We start from the raw sequence: 17,924 nt of genomic DNA, 5'->3' as shown, positions 1-17,924 counted from the left end.
GATCTGTGGTACGTATCTGAAAAACAAACAAAATGAAAAAGTGCTCAAGGCTGATAATGGAAATCTGCAGCTCCTGCCACACCGTACAAGAGCGGTGGTTTTAGCTTTGTTCTTAACTGCTGGCTTGTTTGTATGTCTTTATGGACGCCATGTGTCTTTATGAAAAAATTAGATCAATTCTGTTCTCTGCATCATCATTTTGTTATAAAAATACAGTTTTATTGAAATAGGCAGTATTTTAATGTAAAAGTGTGGTCAGAGTAACCATCAACCTTCAGACTCTAAGTCAGCAACAGTTTCTGCTTTGACTCTACTCTGGCTGCCTGTTAGTCTCTTCTCAAACTCTTCTTCACTAATTTTTCCTTTTTTTAATCTCTTCAAGAGTCTTGTGTCATTCAGCAACTCTTCCATATCCTCATCTTCAATATCAGAGCCCTGTTGACAGTTGAAAAATAACAAATTAAACACAACACCAAAAGGCTTTCATTCTATACAGCCGAACACAAGGGAAGTTTACAACTCTGATTTTGCCAGGAGTTTCCAAGCAGGAAAGAATACTAAATTTCTACCTAGGAAACTGTCTAACTCTCAGTTACACTTGTTGAGAATTGAAAAAAGCAAAGAAGGAAAAAAAAAATCAAGTACTGTCGACCATCGTGCCATACTGTGGCACCTCTGAGAAATAAAAATCTACGCTACTTAGGCTGGCAGCATTATTGACTAGCATCAGAGTGCTGAGAAGTTGTTTTAGTGTTTGACTTTGAAAAGCTTCTCTGTAATTTTTTTAAGCTTTGCCTGTCAAGGTCCTAAAAAGTTAATTTACAGTCATCAGTTCCATTGAACTAAAATCCCATGGCTCTCTGCCCTGTGAAAGTATGTACCTATGCTACAGTAATCACATGCAGTTTAATAGAACAGGCACAGTTTACCTCTTCACGCTTCCTTTTAGCTGTTATTTTCTTTTTCTTCTCCCTCTTGGCTTTCTGCTTTGACCAGGCTTTGTTCTTTATGAATTTCTTTTTCCCTCCATTTTCCTCTCTTTCTTTTCTTTGCTGTTCTAATTGCTTTTGTCTCTGCTTTTCTCTGTTTTTATCCTTAAATGAAATGGAGTCTGTATTAACAGTGACTGGAGTAAAGTCTGGAAAACATTTTCCTCTTAGTTCAGGCATCTTTGGCATTTTTAACAACGCAAAACCTTTGGCAAGGCTAGCAAAATCCAGATCTGTTAAAATAAAGATTATAAAGTCAGTTTCCTGCTGGAAAAAAGTTAATTTAACTTAGCAAGTCACAGAAAATAACATTATCTTACTGTATTGCTTTCATTCTATACTTAATACTAATAACAATACTAAGTCATTTTTATTTATGCTTATGTCAGTTTTGGTCAAACTTACTAATGAAATGTTTCTTCCTGAAAAAAAATGAGAAACAAATTGCTTGAAAAAATAGGAGTTTTGTCAGAATCTGATGCAGCAGAAAGTAACTTTGAGAACAGGAATCAGTAGTTGAAGCTTCTGGACAATAACACTACATTTTTTGCCAAACCAAACACTGTGTTCTGAAAGGAACAGTAAGAGATACCAGCCCCTGCTGGGAATTACCTTTTATTCGGAAGATCAGATTACATTCATGTTTGGCATAAGCCTGGATGTAAGACACAAATGCTTTCATCCCTTTCTCAAACACTGCCCTGTCAGCTAGGGCCATAGACTTCAGTTTTGGAAGAAGATCCAACACGTTTGTCTGCAGTTTCATTTCCTGCATGGGACACTAAAAACCAGAAAAGAAATACAAAACTAAAGGAAAAGTTCAGCCAAATTATTTAGAACACACTGTGAAACTTCAAACACACAGTTCTTCCCCAGTTAATCTTCAGTCAGCTTTGAGCCCCTTTCTGCCTTCTACTTGGTCATTTCAACACTCCAGTTCACCATTCAGCCACACACACAGTTGTCCTGGCCCAGGAGAAGAGTTCGCACACTGCAGCTCAAGAGAGGCAACATCTTCATCTCATGCCTTATCAAGCTACGTTCTCATTAGCAGGCCTCTAGAGAATTTACACAATCCCACAAATGCAGGACCAGGCACGGGAAATTATCAGAGTTAAAAATAAACAGCACAGAGGGTGCAGTGTATAAACTGGTGGCGGCAGGGCTGGGGGTAGGAGTATAAGCCAGGGCTGCCCTTGTGAAAACGCTCAATCTACGCACCCTTAGAAATGAAAAGTCTTTCCTTGCTCAATGCATCACATATTCCTATTACAAACTCAGTAGATAACAGTGGGAGCAGTCATGTTCTAACACAGTTGCATTTGGTGATTAATAAGCAGCCCTTGTCTTTTTTTGTGCACCTCTCCTAAACCATTACCTACACGTATGACCTTAAGTTCTACAAATTCTGATTTCAAAACTCCTATCAGTAAGCCTGTCCCCTTGCTCTTTCCTGCTTTGGGGTAGAATAAAAGTCTACTAACCTTTTGGTTGATTGAGAGAAAGTTAATGTAAGATTCTTCCATGGGAAGCAAAAATACAAGTGCACTGCCTACATTGCCGATCCGTGCTGTTCGACCACACCGATGCACAAAGGCGCTGAAACAACACAACACAGCACTAACTCAACAGGAGATGCTCAGTCTGATTTTGAAGTATTAGACAGCAAAAGGGCAAATCTGGTGGAATGGAAAATAAGAGTGCTATATACTTTTGAACTAAACCAACAGGAATTAGTAAAATGCAATACAAGAGACACGTAGCAGTCCCACTCAATTGTTAGGATTATACGCTAAAGCAAGGGGTATCTTGCTTTGGGGGTGGAGTTTAAGCAAGTTGTAGGGAGAAGTATGACAATGGAAGTTAAAATACATGCAAAAGTGCCTTTCATGTGAGCTTTCAATGTACCGTTCCTTGAAGAGCTCTGTCCCTGCTCTCATCTCTGTTCTCATTCACGCTAGCATCTCGCCTCTCGTTATTTCTTTGATATTCTCATACTAAGCCTTACACCAGAGTACCTCTTCACACAAATATAAGTGGCGACCACCCATTTGACTTATGCACATACAACACAAGTCATTTCAATTCACAGCAGTTACAACAAAAATTGCAGTGTTTCAACCTCCCTGGTTCACGCATTATTTTGTGTGTTCACTCAGACTAACCTCCAGGCAACAATGAAATGTGTTTTCTGCAGTTGTGTGTTCCCAATTTATATCTGAACAGTACAGTAACATGACCACAACTAGAGTAAAGGTTCTAAGATCTGAAGTTGTACCTTGCACTGCTAGGTGGGTCATACTGTAAAACCCAGTGTACTTCTGGAATGTCTATGCCACGAGCCATCACATCAGTGCACACTAAAATGCCACTAGGAAGAAGAAAAAGTGTATTTTCATTAAAATGTCATTTGAGAAGAGCCAGTCTCCCCCCAGCTGTGTATTCTGCATCTACATTGGAGAACAAGGAACAAAACGTTTTAGAACATTTGTTTTTTGAAAAGAGACCAAATATTATAAGGTAGTTGCAGCTTTCACCAACCAAAATTCTACATAACATTAAGAAAAGGAATGTGATATTACAGCCAACATATCACTAAGAAAAAAATCAATTACCTATTACAAGTTCTATTTTTAAATCACCATTGCATCCACCACAGCTGAACATAATACTATAAACATTTTAATAAAAGTCTTAAGAGACTGACAATTTTAGCATGCTATTTTAAACAGTTGTTCTTCCAGTCTGCTGGTGATTATTTTTCTTGTAATATAAAATGCTGAAACTCAGATCCCATGCAATAAAAAATGACAGCTAATGAGGCAAGAGTCTCTTAACAACATCCCGCAAAGCTGACAAAGAATACTTTTCTGCAGGTAAATTACAGCATTGTGTTGCCATATTCTTGTTCATATACTAATAAAATAGTATCCTGGGTTTCCACTCTCGTTACCTATCAGGAAAAGGTTATTTTCACTACCAGTTCCCTACTGATGGTATGTTTATACAGCAAGCCTAATGTGTGGTTGTAGCATGTGACAGTACGGTGTGTCCAGTTAAAATAGTAGCACAGATAGCAGCAGTAATGATGGGCTTCATAGTGCATATGTTTGGCCAGCAAGCACCGCAAACTTTAGAGGGTCCCAGGCTGCAGGATATCCTAAATCCATGTCCCTGCACCTTCCATGCTGCCACATGGATTATCTAAATTAGGCTGGACACGCTCCGGTCACATTTTCACTTTGTTTGTGATCATACTTTGAGTATCTAAGCATAGTTTGTGTTATTATAAATACACTCAGAAGCAGCTAGTAGCATCCTTCTCCTCAGCGCAATGCCACTCTTCCGCTCTTAAGCAGCGGAACAATATTGTCAGACAAAACTACATATCCCTTACTATTTTTACTTTTGGCTGGCTTAGCCTATTCATATGTCCTTACCCTGGGAGCTTCCGAAACTCGGTAAAAATCTTGTTACGCTTGTGTTTCATTTTCCCATGAATGCTCATTATTTTCACTTGTTTAATTAAGGATTCCAAAGCCTTCCCATAGTATTCCACACAGGCACATGTGCTGTTGTGATAAAGACAGACATAAAAGCAAAAGATTATGCTGCATTTTTAATCTGGTTTAGACAGTCAAGCTAGAGTGGTCTGAGACCTTTCAAAAATATACACTATCACCTATTTGTATGTACATCAATGTATGTACAAAAATATGTACATCATTTTTACAATTAACATATAAACACCTATAATGCCTTACTTTAAAAATGCAGATAAATTTTATGTTTTGCTTAATAAAGTTCAACACAATCCTGACATGAAGCAATGATCAATCTCTTTTCAGGCACCATACTCTGCAAGACATCTATTAAAATTAATCGCTTTTAAGATAGTTGTGTCCTTATCAACACAGGGCACAGTTTCAGAATTTAATAACACCATACTGTTTTCACAATGAAACACAAACAGAATTACCTGAAAAAGACTAGATGTTTTTCCTGTTTGTGCTGTCGAAGAAAATGCACCAACTGATTAAATTTTTCATCTGCTTTGCAGATCTATAAAATGCAAAATAAAATTAAAAAAAAAACAGTAAGGAAATTGACTTGATACAAAGTGATCTGCTAGTTTCCTCCATTCACTGTGCACTGATAAATGCCTACGGGCATAATTTCTTAATACTGATCATTTGTACCACAGTTCATCATGTGGAATATCACTCTTTTAGGTATCTTGTTTTAAGTAAACACAAATACTTAAGCTCCCAGTCTTCCCATCTCCAGCCACAATATCTCTCCTGAAGTAGTATCTCAAGTATCCCTCAGCTACTTCTCTGAAATTGCCAAAGTCTCCTCCCATACCCATTGACTATAAGCAGGTCAAGGAGGCACAGCACTGCAGCTAGTTTGGGATTACAACAACTCCTGACCAGGCAAACAAAACTCACAGAGCAGGAAACAACAGGGTTGCTAATTTAGATCTTTCTTCTCAGCTTGGTTACTGATCTTTGGAGAACCTGCAAGAGCTTTATGTCTTTGAGACTTCTGGTTATGAGCTCCTAACTGGCCAAGATTTAAAAACTTCTTGATGGAACCAGGGAAAAAGGAGAGGGAACAAGAAACTATCGCGAAGCACAGAGGTTCGCACCATATAATAGTTCTCCAGGCGCGTTGGAGTTTTCTGTGTGTTGCTTGCTGCCACTCCCTTCTCTTTCACTGAGATGCGGACAGGATTCCGGAGACCTGCTCTCACCAGATTCTCCACCTCTTGAGTTTGAGTTGCTGAGAACAGACCTGTCCGTCTCTGCTTGGGCAAAAAGTCCAGAATGGCATTTAAACTGCAAGTAAGCACATGTAAAACATAACTGACCCAAGAGTTCCCTCAGAAAGAAGTTTAATCATTGGAAGTAAGAGTTTATAAACAACGTAGCTTTTATAACAGAGTACCAAGTATATAGCATCTTCTATTGAGCTAATTATCTTAACTTCAAGAGAAAAGGGACATCAAAGCTTATTTGTCACAGTGTTTTAAGCCATTCCAGTGCATAAATGATATTTAATCAAGCATTAATACAGCACGTGCTAATATACATTAATAAAAAAGAAATTGTAAACTCTGTATTCATCAAGGATCCACTTTTCCTGATTCTCTTCCCCTCTTAGCAATTGCTTTATATAGTCTACAGAGCAAAGAGAGGTAAAAGAACAAAACAGAACAAATCTAACTTTAGAGGTCATTGTAGGTCACGCTCATTCACATCAATCGTTAAATGAACTCATTTAAAACTTCACAATTATTACTAGAATTTATTACTTAAATACCTTGCTTCAAAGCCCATATCTAGAAGTCTGTCTGCTTCATCTAATACCAACACATCAAGAGACTTCACACAACTTGCCAGATCCAGCCCATCTGCTTTTCTTCTGAACAGATCCTCCAAGCGGCCTGGTGTAGCTACAATGATGTTCCCACTGTTTGTGAACAAGACACACAGCAATTTTGTAACCGTGCAGGGCAAGGACTTTGGGGGAGCTGCTGCCATAATTACCACAGCACAAACCTGCACTCAAGTTGACTGCATTCTTCAATAAAACAATTTCATTTTGTCACTTCTAACTGTATTCATATTTCAGTGCCTTTCAGACACTATGTTGATGGGAGAAAAAATGCTCAGGTGAAAGCATGCCATTTGTGGTAATAAAAGTTCAGAATATAATCAGCAACCATGTAAAGCAACTATCACCTAGAAGAAATATTCGGTACCTCTGTGCAAAAGCCAGCAGCAAATACGATTGCTTCAAAACTTCATTGTCAGTATCAGCACCAAGCAGTTTCAGAAAATTATTCATCAGTATGGTCTCAATCTCACTAGAACCTACTGCTGGTACAACATTTACATGAAAGAAGGAACTGAAATATTCAGTGAAGACAGTTTTCAGTTCAGCATGCTGCACACTGTTCTTCACCAAACAGCATTTAAGTGGTACTGATTTCACATATGATCCTTTCCTATTATCTTATTATGGCGTATCTCACTCAAGGAAAAGAATCCACCATTTCCTCAGCGTACACCCTAACACACTCATGCAGTACCATCAAATTTTAGCACCAGCAGGACCAAAGCCCTAATGTGAAAACCCTAAGGACAAGGAGAAAAGCACAGCTGCGAGGCATTGATAAAAATTATTGACGATTGACTCACCCATGTTCTTTAAACTTTTCAACATCTTCCATGGGATTCCTACCACCAATTAAAAGAATCTGACTAAAACAATAAAACAGAAATATTTAGGTCATCTTTAAGTTTTGCTAGTTTACAAATGACACAATTCCAAAGAAAAAAGAGCTATGGTCATGACAAGCCTGAAGTTCACTCACCTAAACCTGGGGAAGTGTTTTGTGAAGTGTGATAGCACCTCATCAATTTGAATAGCTAATTCTCTCGTTGGTGTGATAATTATAGCTCCAACCTACACATGAAAACCAAAAGGAATTTATGGAAAATAACAGACTAGAAGAAAGATTTGGGCAAAATTCTCCCTTACAAGCTAAGCGAGTATGAGCCATGTTTATGATCCTAGTTTTAGACAAAACATTTCCACAGAAATACAATAAAGTATACAAAATAACAGAAAATAGCTATGAAAGAGGTATTATACCAATGTGCAAAATACCTCTGCTCCAAGAGCAGTATCTAATAATGATATTTAATAGCAAATAACAGTGCAAGTTCTCTGTACATTAAAATGTATTCAAAGTCAATGGATGCTAAAAAGCATTCAAAGACTCGCTTGCAGTATGTCATTGTATTTGATATTTTAAGACATTTTTCTAACAGCTCAGAAAACTGTTTCGATCATGTCAAATAAGAAGCTGTATGTAAGTGCAAAGAAAGCACTCCAATATTTATTTTCAAGTTTTAAACAGTTTATTGTTACTGTTATACCCAAGAGCTGAGCACGCAGTCACTTTATGTGTATGCAATTTTCCTTATTGATACTTTTCCTGAAGTCCTCAAATCTTATTTGCACATCATAAAAACACACTCAGAACTGAATACCTTAATTTTACCTGCATTTTCTTTAATTTTTCTTCCCGTCTGAGAAGAATTTCCAGTATGGGAATTACAAATGCTAAGGTTTTGCCACTGCCTGTTACCTGCGAGAAGGGAAACAGAGTCAGCCCTCCCTCAGCTCCAGAGACAAAGAAAAACAATGAACTCGACCAAGAAAAAGCACTCACCGCTTCTGCAGCAACATCTTTGTTATTCATGAACAGTGGGATGGTTGCAGACTGAAAAAAAAGAGAAACATCACATGAACATGAATTGGCTACGGTGGAAATGAATTTCGCAGAGACTAAATCCCCACAAGAGACATCCAAGCTCTCTGTAAACATTACCTAAGCAGAGCCGGTGACGCGAAAGCCAAGGACAGCGACTTCCCTCGCTGCTACAGAATCCAGTGACTGCTCTGACCTGCGGCCTCAGGGCTCTGACCGAGCCCACTAACACCGACCGCACAGCTCGTCCCCTGACCAGCACGGGCTGGCCCAGGCGCTGCTGACCCCACCCGCACCCCCGCACCCTCCTTCCTCAGGCCCTGCCTCCCCGCCGTTGCCCGGCTCCCCCTTCCCAGGGACAGCCGCGGGCCTGGGGCCGGCGGGGAGCGCCCCCTCACCTGCACTGGGGTCATGCGGGCGAAGTCGAGCTCCCGCAGGGCCTGCAGCACGCCCGGACTCAGCGCCACGGGCAGCGACTCCCAGCTCCCCTCAGTCACCGCCTCCATCTTTGACGGGCGCCCCGGCCGTGCCCGCCCCGGCTCGCCCCCCCCGCCCCGCGGTCCGTCTCGGCAGGTCCGCGCGGAAACAGGCACTGCAACACCTTGGTTCCGCCCCAGGCACCGCCGGCCGCTACCACCCGCCTCCTCCGGCCAGACCCTGCGGGTTTTTGCCTCCTCTATGAGAAAACGCGGTAGTAAGTATCACCCTTTGGATAGAGCAAAAAACCTTATTTTTATAGCAAGCGGCCTATCATAGTAAGTACTTCTGCGGGTCATAGAGAAGCACGGTGACGCCCAACTGCCTAGAGCTGAGTAGCAAAGCCGTAGGTTTAGAATTACCTGCCGTTTTTTCTACCTGCCCACGCAGGGGGATGGCCTTTGGATGAATTCCTGATATCCTAAGAGACTTTTTATGAAAAAGCTTTGAGTGTGAAACTGTACTTCCTTAAAGCATCAAAGAAAAAAAAAAAACCACAAAGTTGGTTTTGTTTTTGTTTTTTTTTTTTTAAAGAATTTGTTTATTTATCGAACCTGGGTCATATTTAGATTCACAAGCAATTTTTAAATGTACATCTTAGAATTCAATTTTAAGTGTTTTACACAAAAATATTGGCACACAACAGTTGCAATAAGGTGTAACAGCCACCTTTCTGAAGAACTGCTGCAAGTGTTTGCCCAAGGTTGAAAAAACTTTACCTGGAACATGAAAACCTGTAACAAATTTTAAATTAATTGTACAAAACTGTTGTGTGTTACTTGTAGAGGCTCCCCCCTGGAAAAGACCCCACCCCACCCCCAAAAATGATTACAACTAATATACATCAGTCACAACATAATCCTGGCTCAGCACCCACATCAGACGCTGCTTTAATTTTTAAACCAATCATCAGATACTAAGGAAAGTAACTTTATACAAAAACAAATCTACATGTGCCTGAAAAAGAAAACACACCAGTATTTAGCATTATGCTAATTATGATCAGATAATGGCAGAGACTGCCACTTAACTTAAATACAAGGGCTGCATAGCATCACAATAAACCCCCAGAATCATTAACCCTTTGGCATCAGGAGTCCAGATTTCATGAACACTAATGCATTCTGCAGTAGCGCCAACAGTCTAAGCTTTGGACCTGCAAAAACCAAAGGGTTAATTAACTATTGTTTGCCAAGACACTGCACACAATTGGCTTCGATATAAAACCTGTGAAAGACTAAAAACCATATGATGAACATTCGGTAATGAGAGGAGAAAATGTATTTTCGTATCGCCTATTTAATTTAAAAGAACTTTGGGAGTAAGTTGATGTAATCAGGATAGTTACTGAAGACTTTCTTTTAAATAGCAACTATGTATGAATACTAGATTGGAAGTTGTCAGCTGTCTTCTATTCATTATCAGAATAAAGTTCCAATCACTTCTCCTTGGCAGTTTAGGTAAGTGAAGAAGGAATTATTTTGATCTTGTAACACCTACTGCAGGGTTAAAGATGTGAAAAATGCAAACAGTCATGTTAGGGCCTTGTACCGTTTCCCTAGATAGAACTGCAAGTACGAAAACAGGGAAAAAAGTTAGAAGAGACATCAACATTGCTTGTTACTACAGCTGAATTACAGCATTTGCAGCTTGTTTGGACCTCGCTTAGCATACAGACTAGGCAGATTTAAGTGAAAAAAATTATGCCAATTAAGTGACAAGATTTCAGCACAGCTTTTGCTACAGAAGATATATAAAAACAATTCATTTTTAACTAGGAAGGAACATAAGCAATAAGTTTTACAGTTCAGTAAAGAGGGTTCAGAAACTAAATGACTTTTTTGTGACCAGGATGTTTGGTAGACAGTGAACTGAAATCCGGGACCAGAAAAGTACTCTTAAACAACCCTTCGGACTTCAAAAAACCTCTTCAGATAGTAGATTTGTCCCAGTGTCATGGCAACTAATACAAGGGCTTCAAAGAATGACCAAAGAACCACTCTGCTGTTTGTGTTGTCATTAACTGTCGGAAAAAAAAAAGAGAAGTAAGTAACAAAGCATTTAAAACAAACTTAAAAACACACTTTGTAATTGGAACTGAAGTACTGCACATAAACCACCGATATTTGTATCATGTCATTACAAGTGTCCCAGAAGGACTCTGCAGTCTTAGAGATGTGATCAGAGAGCTATGGGGGGGTATTTTTCTGAACAGCTTGAACCATGGCATACAAGCAGGTGTTTTAACCTCAACTTTGGACATACGCCACAGCGTCTTTCTCTATTCTGCCCACCTTCAAAGAGGCCAGACAGAAGCTTGTAACTGCCAAACAGAAGCCACTTGCTTTTTCAAGTAACGGTTACATATTACAGTCTCAGAGTCTAGTGGGGAATTTCTAATCTCTAAAGGTTCTTTGGTTCTAAAAATTCAGCATTTTCTTAAATCAGACCATTAGTAACAAAAGTCATAAAACTGGAGATATTCACAGGTCCAAAAAGTTAAGGGGCCAGTGCTTTAACATAATGTTGTATTTTCACATTAAAAATATTTACCCTTTATTCTCACTGGGTTTCCCCTAATGCACCACTTAGCACTCTCAGTCATTTTAAAGCTGCATTTCAGAAAGTGCGGGTTGTGAAAGGAGAGTTAACCATATTCTCTATTTGGAAATAACAGTAGTTCTGCTCTATTTCAACGAAATATTTAGAAAAGACTTTGGCTCAATTAAGCCACACCCACTTCAAGGATGAAGTAATAGTTCAACCAAAGTCTACCCCTGGCAACCATATCATTACCGATATCTTCATGAATATGCCATTCAAAGAACTATAGTATTAACACCAATTAAGCAAAGATTATTTTGCATCACAATCTTCATTACATGAGAGGTGATCCAATTTAAAGAAGATTGCAAGCATCAACTACATTCTTCATTGTATGGGCAGGTCCTTCAGAACTTGTCCTAAGTTTGGGGGTTTTTTTCAGTAACTTGGAATAGCTTTCATGGACTTGCATTTTAAATCACATTTTGTAAGTTAATTTGAGAGGGGAGAAGGCATTTAAGTCAAAGACACATACTTGCTCTATGTATTCTTTCACGAACTTCCATGTACTCCTGTTCATGTTTTACAGCTGTCATGGCCACTGCTAATTCATTAATCATCTCTTCTAGCTTGTTCTGATGAGCTGCAGAATAATTTCAGAAGCATCAGAAAGTCTGTTACTGACTCAAAAAACAATTTGTTAAAATTTATGAACAGTTATACTTAATTTCCTGTCGCAGAAGAAGTTCTGAAAAGTGCAGTCTGTACAGCTGAAAATTTTCTATCCTTACAGCAAAGTAAAGTTTAGTTTTCATAGTGCCACTTTTCCTAACATGTCTCTATGCTATTAAATAAGTGGAAAACATCTTTCTCCACATCCAACTAGAAGGCAGAAGACACACAATTTAGAGTCAGTACAGACCACTTATTTCCAATACGGGCATACTTTTCCAGAAAAATAGAATGTAAGAACACATGAGAACCACACACTACTATCTATTTTGCCAATATCGTCCAACATATTTCAAGCAAATAACCTTAACATTACAGCTTTTCCTAGTTGTTAAGCTTGCAAAAATAGAACAACTGAGAATTTAGCTTAAGATCATGATGCTGGCAAAACGAGATCACTTTCTGAAGCAACATATCACATCTTGCGATCTTCTGGTTTAGCTGAAGCACAGCATTCAGCAGAAACAATGCCAAAAGGGCCTGGCAGAGGGCAGGAACTGGCTTCAGGTTCTGGTATGTCGTGAAAGCAGAAGAGGAGGAAAATACCAAACCAATGATAACAGAAAACTAGTTTGAGATAGTTCAGCAAAATGGAAGGATCAGAGATCCAAGATTTAGTGATTTGACGGTCAATCACAGGATCTTTTAAATACACTCATGCTCAAAGAACTGTCCACTTACAAATTTATGCAAGTAATTTATGCACAAGTTATGCAAGTAATTTTCAAAGTTTTCTAGTACCAAGAGAAGTTCAAGATATCATTCCACAGACACACGCTGGGTAATCAGCTCTCTTAAAAAAAAAGTCACAAAACCCAACACATTTTCCACTGAGGGCACATACTTGACTTTAAAGCTACCTTATTATGTTTTTATTTATAAATTAAGTGTTTCAGATCACAATCTGAAAATAAAGCTATTCAAAATACACACATTATGGGGAACAGTCAAAAAGAGGACCAGAGAGTAACACTCATACAAGTTACAATTAAAATCTTAAATAGTTGTGTAAACCACACTCACTTTGCTAATATCATAGATCCCTTATTTTCATGGCCAACTGGTCATTGCAATAAGTGCAGTTTATTAGTAAGAGAAGAAATTGTTTACACCCACTCCAAAAAAAATACACTCAAGAAATTGTTTGCCTTAAAAATTTAAAGCTGCGCTAATATTCCTTACAACAGATATAGTCAGACTCAATAAAAGATTTAACTGAGTCTAAAAAAAAATCAAAAGTTAGGAAGTTGTTACTTTTCAAGTGATATCAAGCACTCAATGCACACAGTTATTTACTTGCTAAAATAGAAAACAAGAATTTATTGCCTTCCTAGCTACAGTTAGTGATTTCGAAATAAAACTTTATAACTTGTTACCCAATACATTCATTTATTTCTTTTACAGCAAATGACAAGTTTGAAGTTTTTCCCCTTATAACATTACTGAGAATTAATAGCCTAGAAGAAGCTTATTGCTTCCAAAAGCCCTTGATTATTCAACACCCACTTTAGCAACAAAAAGCAAACACCACCTAAAATATCCAAAGTTCTTGGATGTTCAGTGTTTTAGTTTAATTTCACCTAAAACTCCTGGTTAAGCCTTCTGTTAGCCATAAATAACCACCTGAAGACAAACTGTCATGGACAGTTCAAGGACCTGATCCCAAGAGCTGTTAAGTATATAAACCTCTCGATGAAAGTTTGCAGGTGCTCAGCGTTGCTCAGAATCAGACCTTTTATGTAGTTTATTAAAAAGACATTCTCATGCTACAAACAAATGTTACAGAGAAAAAGCAAACGTTAGCTGTTAGTGAATAAACATATGCAAAAGACAAGATGCTAATGAGCTTTCAAAAAGCAGTACACATACCATCCCAGGTATCTCCACCACCTAGAGAAAAGTGTAAGAGATGAACACAAGTACAGGACAAAAGGCTGCAGATAAAACACTAATTTACATGGCTAAGAGAAAATTTTTATATTAGCACATTTACCAAAGAGCTCAGCTAATGCATGTAGTAGTCTACATACTGCTGAGCAAACTAGAAATCAGAGAATGAAACCAACAAAAAGACTAAAGGATGAAAGCATTAGTTTCTGCAGATGGCCAAGTGATTCTCTGGCGATTTTGCCTTAAATCGTGTAATGAGGTCTAAAAACATCCCTATCCATTTTAGCTGTGCAAGAGAACAGCTAACTAGACAGCCTGAAGAAACAGGAATTCTGAGAATCCTAGTCAAGTTCAGAAGTCATGCATGTAGGGAAAAGCTCCCAAGCCAGAGCTAATTTCTTTCCAGGAGTCTTCCTCACCTTCTGTCTCCATGTCTTGCCCCTTTGGAGCTTCCCCGATATCAATAGTGAACATCACTATCTTGGGAGTCATGGTGGACATTCTGTTGCTAAAGCAAAACTTGTAAGTTCCATCCATGTGGGCGGCAAATGTGTATTTTCCACTGGACTCTCGATCGCCTTTATAAATTCCTTTATTATCAGGCCCTGTAATCTGGATGGGGAAAACAAAGTATCATGCATTTTGTTTAAAACACAGTGGTTTTAAACACACCATTACAGCATTGCATGCATATTCTGAAGTTATCCAGTCAGAACTACCAATACCATCTGTGATCTGACTGCTTTGGCATGCTTCATACTTTCCTTCCCACAACTCAAAAGCAGTAATGCATTTTTCTGCACAGAAATCTTTTTAAAAAAAAAAGAAAAAACTTCTTGGTAAACAAAGTCATACAAAAGCCTCTCTTACTGGCCAAGATTACGGGCCTTCCGTAGTCAAGATAAGAAGCATTTAAGAAAACCATAAGCTATCTACAGCCCTGGCTATTAGCCAAATTAATAACTACAAGGGAAACTTTACCTCTGTTTGAAGGAAAACAAAAAAGAAAAAAAGACATTCTCCCGTACGTCAGTACTACTTTAGACATACAGTTGTGCATTGTTGCAGTTACCATTTCAAATGGACTAAGGGCCTGAGTACTGAGCACTCAGGGTCAGTGGGATCTTAAGGCTTCCATCCCACCAGGCCACCACTGCTGCTGAGCTTCCGTTAGTGACATCTGAATGGGATTTCATAGCTTCCTGACTCTGTCCTATATTACAGCAGTGTGTAGTTTCAAACAATTATATTCACCCTCAGCAACGACACTCTCATGTTTAAGTTATCCCAAACGAACACCTATCTGCTCTTCACCAAGATGAAAGGAATTCTTATTTATTATTCTCCTACTGATTTGATGTCTCATTGAAGAAAAGGACTTACCTACAACTTTCAAGATGGCAATCACCCTGATTAAAGCCACCACCTTTTGATTCAAGAGAAGACACACTGCTCCCAGAATAAGCAACACGTTTTTGTAAAGAGTAATCGTGTTCGTTCTTCCCGCCAAACAGTTTATTATGACAAGACCACACCGAGCAGAACAACGAGGAAAATCTCAAGAGAACAGCTCTGAAAACAGGCAGACTGCCTTCTGCAGCAACAGCAGAAACGACGAGCAGCCTTAGGAAACGTAACCCCCAGAAGAGGCACCTCGTCCTCTCCGAGACCGCCCACGCCCCCACGCGAGGCCCGACCCAGCCGGGCAGAGAGCCCTTGTGCCCGCAGGCCGATGGCGAGCCCGCCGCACGGAGCCCTCGCAACAAGGCGGAAGCGTCCCAAACTTCACGGAGGGTTAAAGCCACGCTCAAGGCGGTGTCCGCCCGCGCAGGGGGCCGCCACCCCGGCCCTCCCGGGCGCTGCCCCGAGCCGCCACGGCCTCCCCACGCCCCTGCGCAGCGGGGGACGAGAGCGCAGCGCCCGGCCCCGGGGCAGCCCCGCGGCGGCGGGACAGGGCCCGGCAGCCCTCCCCTCAGCAAGGCACCCGCGGCCCAAGGTCAGCCCGCCGCGGCGCCGTCCCGCCTCACCTCCACGTCGATGTCCAGGAAGCCCCCCTCCGCCACCTCGAAGATGAGCCCCATCTTCGTGCCGGACGGCACCCGCTCCAGGAAGCACTCCTCAGCGTGCGCGTCGATACTGACGAAGTAGGCGGCAGCCGGGGCCGCCAGCGCGGCCAGCAGCGCCAGCACCGCCCGCACCGGCGACATGGCGGAGCCCAGCGGGAGGGGGCACCGAGCGGCGGGCCAGCAGGAAAAGGGGAGGGGGACTTCCGGCTCGCGCCACGCCCCTTCCGGGGCACGGGGCCGCCGCTCATAGGCCTACACAGCCCCACTGCCACGTACGGCCTGCGCTACGGTGGCCACTAAGGGACCATTCGGAAAGGGACCGCCCAAACCCTGAGGCAGGGACGGCGCGGCGCAGGAGGCGGGGCCCGTACTTGGGAGAAACCAATGAGAACGGAGCAGGGGCAGAGCCGCGGCGGCGAGGAGCCAATCAGAACGAGGCGGGGAGAGCTGTCCTGTCAGAAAGAGCGGCGCGCGGAACGGCATTGGGTGAGCGGCTGAGGCGTTGCCCGGCAACGGGGGGAGCGACGGCGGGAGCGCGGGAGGCTGGCTGGCGGCGCCTGAGGGGAAAGGGCGGGAGGGAGGGCGGCTGTCACCGCGGTCCTGCGTGGCCGAAGTCGCCGCTGCTGCTGAAGCCCGGGAAACCCAAACTTGCTACAGCAAGGTAGAGATTTGGGGAGCAGCTAACGATCAAGAAAGTAACGGGGAAGACCAGCTTATGGGCTATTCATTGCGCACAAGAAAACACAGTCAAGATACACGGCAGGCTTCTGCGTCACCCAAGAATAACTGCACAGAAAAAGCCATTGCTTGCATGGCCATGCCTAAATGCTAATTTTCAATTAAAACTTTCAGTCAGAAATACAGAAGGTCATGCGTGACCTTAAGGAAGCCTGTTTTCATGACTAGCTCTTTTAATTACCTGCAGAAGATTCAAAGACTAAAGCACAGTCTGGCTTTCTAGTGAAATATTTATGCGTTTGGGTTTGCCAAGTGCGTGCCAGTTATGGTACTCCTGGTAATACTCAGAGGTTGTGTTTGTCTTCAGTTGTTATGGTACTCCTGGTAATACTCAGAGGTTGCGTTTGTCTTCAGTTGTTATGGTACTCCTAGTAATACTCAGAGGTTGCGTTTGTCTTCAATTGTATGACATATGTAATCCAAATACTTGATTTACTTAAGTAAATTCTGCTCATCTCACTCAAGCTGCCAGTTTTGAGCTACCAGGGCTGGCTGCGTTGGTGCAGGCTCTGGGTGTGGACGTGTGGGAAAGCTTTCAGCAAGAGAAGCAGGACCTTGAGGAGTTGGAGGTCACATACGTGACTGGATAAGAGACCTCTCCTGCCGAGTCACTGAAAACTTCCATTGTTTTCAATGCGTTTTGATCAAGTCAACCTTGAGTCTACTGCTTTCCATAGCGTAAACTGCTGTGCTGGTTTTTCATCTATCTCAAAGTAGTTTTAGTCTTGCCACTAGCACATTCTCTAAATTATTATTTTTTTCCTCTACGTGCATTTGACCATAACAGTGGGAACTCATTTAATACTCAATCCTGGTGGCATGAACTCTTTTCTCATCTCTAACTCAGACAAAATTATGATTTCACAGCATATCTGTTCCCCTGAGGTACTCCAGAGTGTTCTCCAAATGTTCTGCTGATACAGCTACCCCTTCTTGTGCTTTCGTAAGCCGTCTTTGCCAGGAAAGGATGACTACACCATTATTCATCCTCATGTTCCCTCTGGAACTTTGTGCAGTATCAATTTTGGCAATAAATTTAATGAACGATATGTAGATGTGTTTTCACAGGATATAATTGATTATTATTATAAGTTAGGCAATTGAATACCAATCTCAGCTGTTTGGAGACTGTTTTGTTACCTTCCTGGCCACCCAACTCAATGAAGATGAGTGCCTGCTGGCAGCGCATGAAGAGGATCAAAA

At 41.2% G+C, this 17,924-nt stretch overlaps 2 protein-coding genes across 6 annotated transcripts; both read right to left on the bottom strand.

Moving 5' to 3' along the window:
- Positions 1-194: 194 nt before the first annotated feature.
- DDX55 (DEAD-box helicase 55) lies at positions 195-8,794 on the bottom strand. 4 transcript variants are annotated; one of them, XM_072879810.1, is made up of 14 exons: positions 8,673-8,794; positions 8,236-8,286; positions 8,065-8,151; positions 7,372-7,463; positions 7,196-7,258; positions 6,315-6,464; positions 5,641-5,830; positions 4,969-5,051; positions 4,430-4,561; positions 3,268-3,360; positions 2,474-2,588; positions 1,602-1,770; positions 930-1,222; positions 195-435 (listed from the first exon to the last, which is right to left on the bottom strand). In XM_072879810.1, the coding sequence occupies exons 1-14, from the start codon at positions 8,778-8,780 to the stop codon at positions 268-270; spliced, it is 1,794 nt and encodes a 597-aa protein (XP_072735911.1). In that variant the 5' UTR covers positions 8,781-8,794; the 3' UTR covers positions 195-267. The 4 variants fall into 4 exon arrangements, with proteins under 4 accessions (XP_072735911.1, XP_072735913.1, XP_072735912.1 ...); XM_072879812.1 differs by lacking the exon at positions 8,673-8,794 and adding an exon at positions 8,395-8,530; XM_072879811.1 differs by lacking the exon at positions 8,065-8,151.
- Positions 8,795-9,610: 816 nt separating this feature from the next.
- Positions 9,611-16,206, bottom strand: TMED2 (transmembrane p24 trafficking protein 2). 2 transcript variants are annotated; one of them, XM_072880558.1, is made up of 5 exons: positions 15,945-16,206; positions 14,337-14,529; positions 13,897-13,917; positions 11,831-11,938; positions 9,611-10,774 (listed from the first exon to the last, which is right to left on the bottom strand). In XM_072880558.1, the coding sequence occupies exons 1-5, from the start codon at positions 16,122-16,124 to the stop codon at positions 10,650-10,652; spliced, it is 627 nt and encodes a 208-aa protein (XP_072736659.1). In that variant the 5' UTR covers positions 16,125-16,206; the 3' UTR covers positions 9,611-10,649. The 2 variants fall into 2 exon arrangements, with proteins under 2 accessions (XP_072736659.1, XP_072736660.1); XM_072880559.1 differs by lacking the exon at positions 13,897-13,917 and having other exon boundaries at positions 15,945-16,201.
- Positions 16,207-17,924: the final 1,718 nt, after the last annotated feature.

Source organism: Ciconia boyciana, chromosome 15 (genome assembly GCF_034638445.1).
Source record: "Ciconia boyciana chromosome 15, ASM3463844v1, whole genome shotgun sequence".
NCBI classification, from domain to species: Eukaryota; Metazoa; Chordata; class Aves; order Ciconiiformes; family Ciconiidae; genus Ciconia; species Ciconia boyciana.
This window is presented reverse-complemented; position numbering and strand designations above follow the sequence as displayed.

Coding starts and splice junctions, on each gene's coding strand:
- TMED2 (XM_072880558.1), bottom strand. CDS start 16,124: ATGTCGCCGGTGCGGGCGGTGCTGGCGCTGCTGGCCGCGCTGGCGGCC. Junction 14,530..15,944: donor TCCTGGACATCGACGTGGAG/GTGAGGCGGGAC, acceptor TTCCCCATCCAG/ATTACAGGGCCTGATAATAA. Junction 11,939..13,896: donor TGGTGGAGATACCTGGGATG/GTATGTGTACTG, acceptor ATTATTCTGCAG/CTCATCAGAACAAGCTAGAA.
- DDX55 (XM_072879810.1), bottom strand. CDS start 8,780: ATGGAGGCGGTGACTGAGGGGAGCTGGGAGTCGCTGCCCGTGGCGCTG. Junction 1,771..2,473: donor TTCTCTCAATCAACCAAAAG/GTTAGTAGACTT, acceptor TCTGGTTTTTAG/TGTCCCATGCAGGAAATGAA. Junction 436..929: donor CTAAAAGGAAGCGTGAAGAG/GTAAACTGTGCC, acceptor AACTGTCAACAG/GGCTCTGATATTGAAGATGA.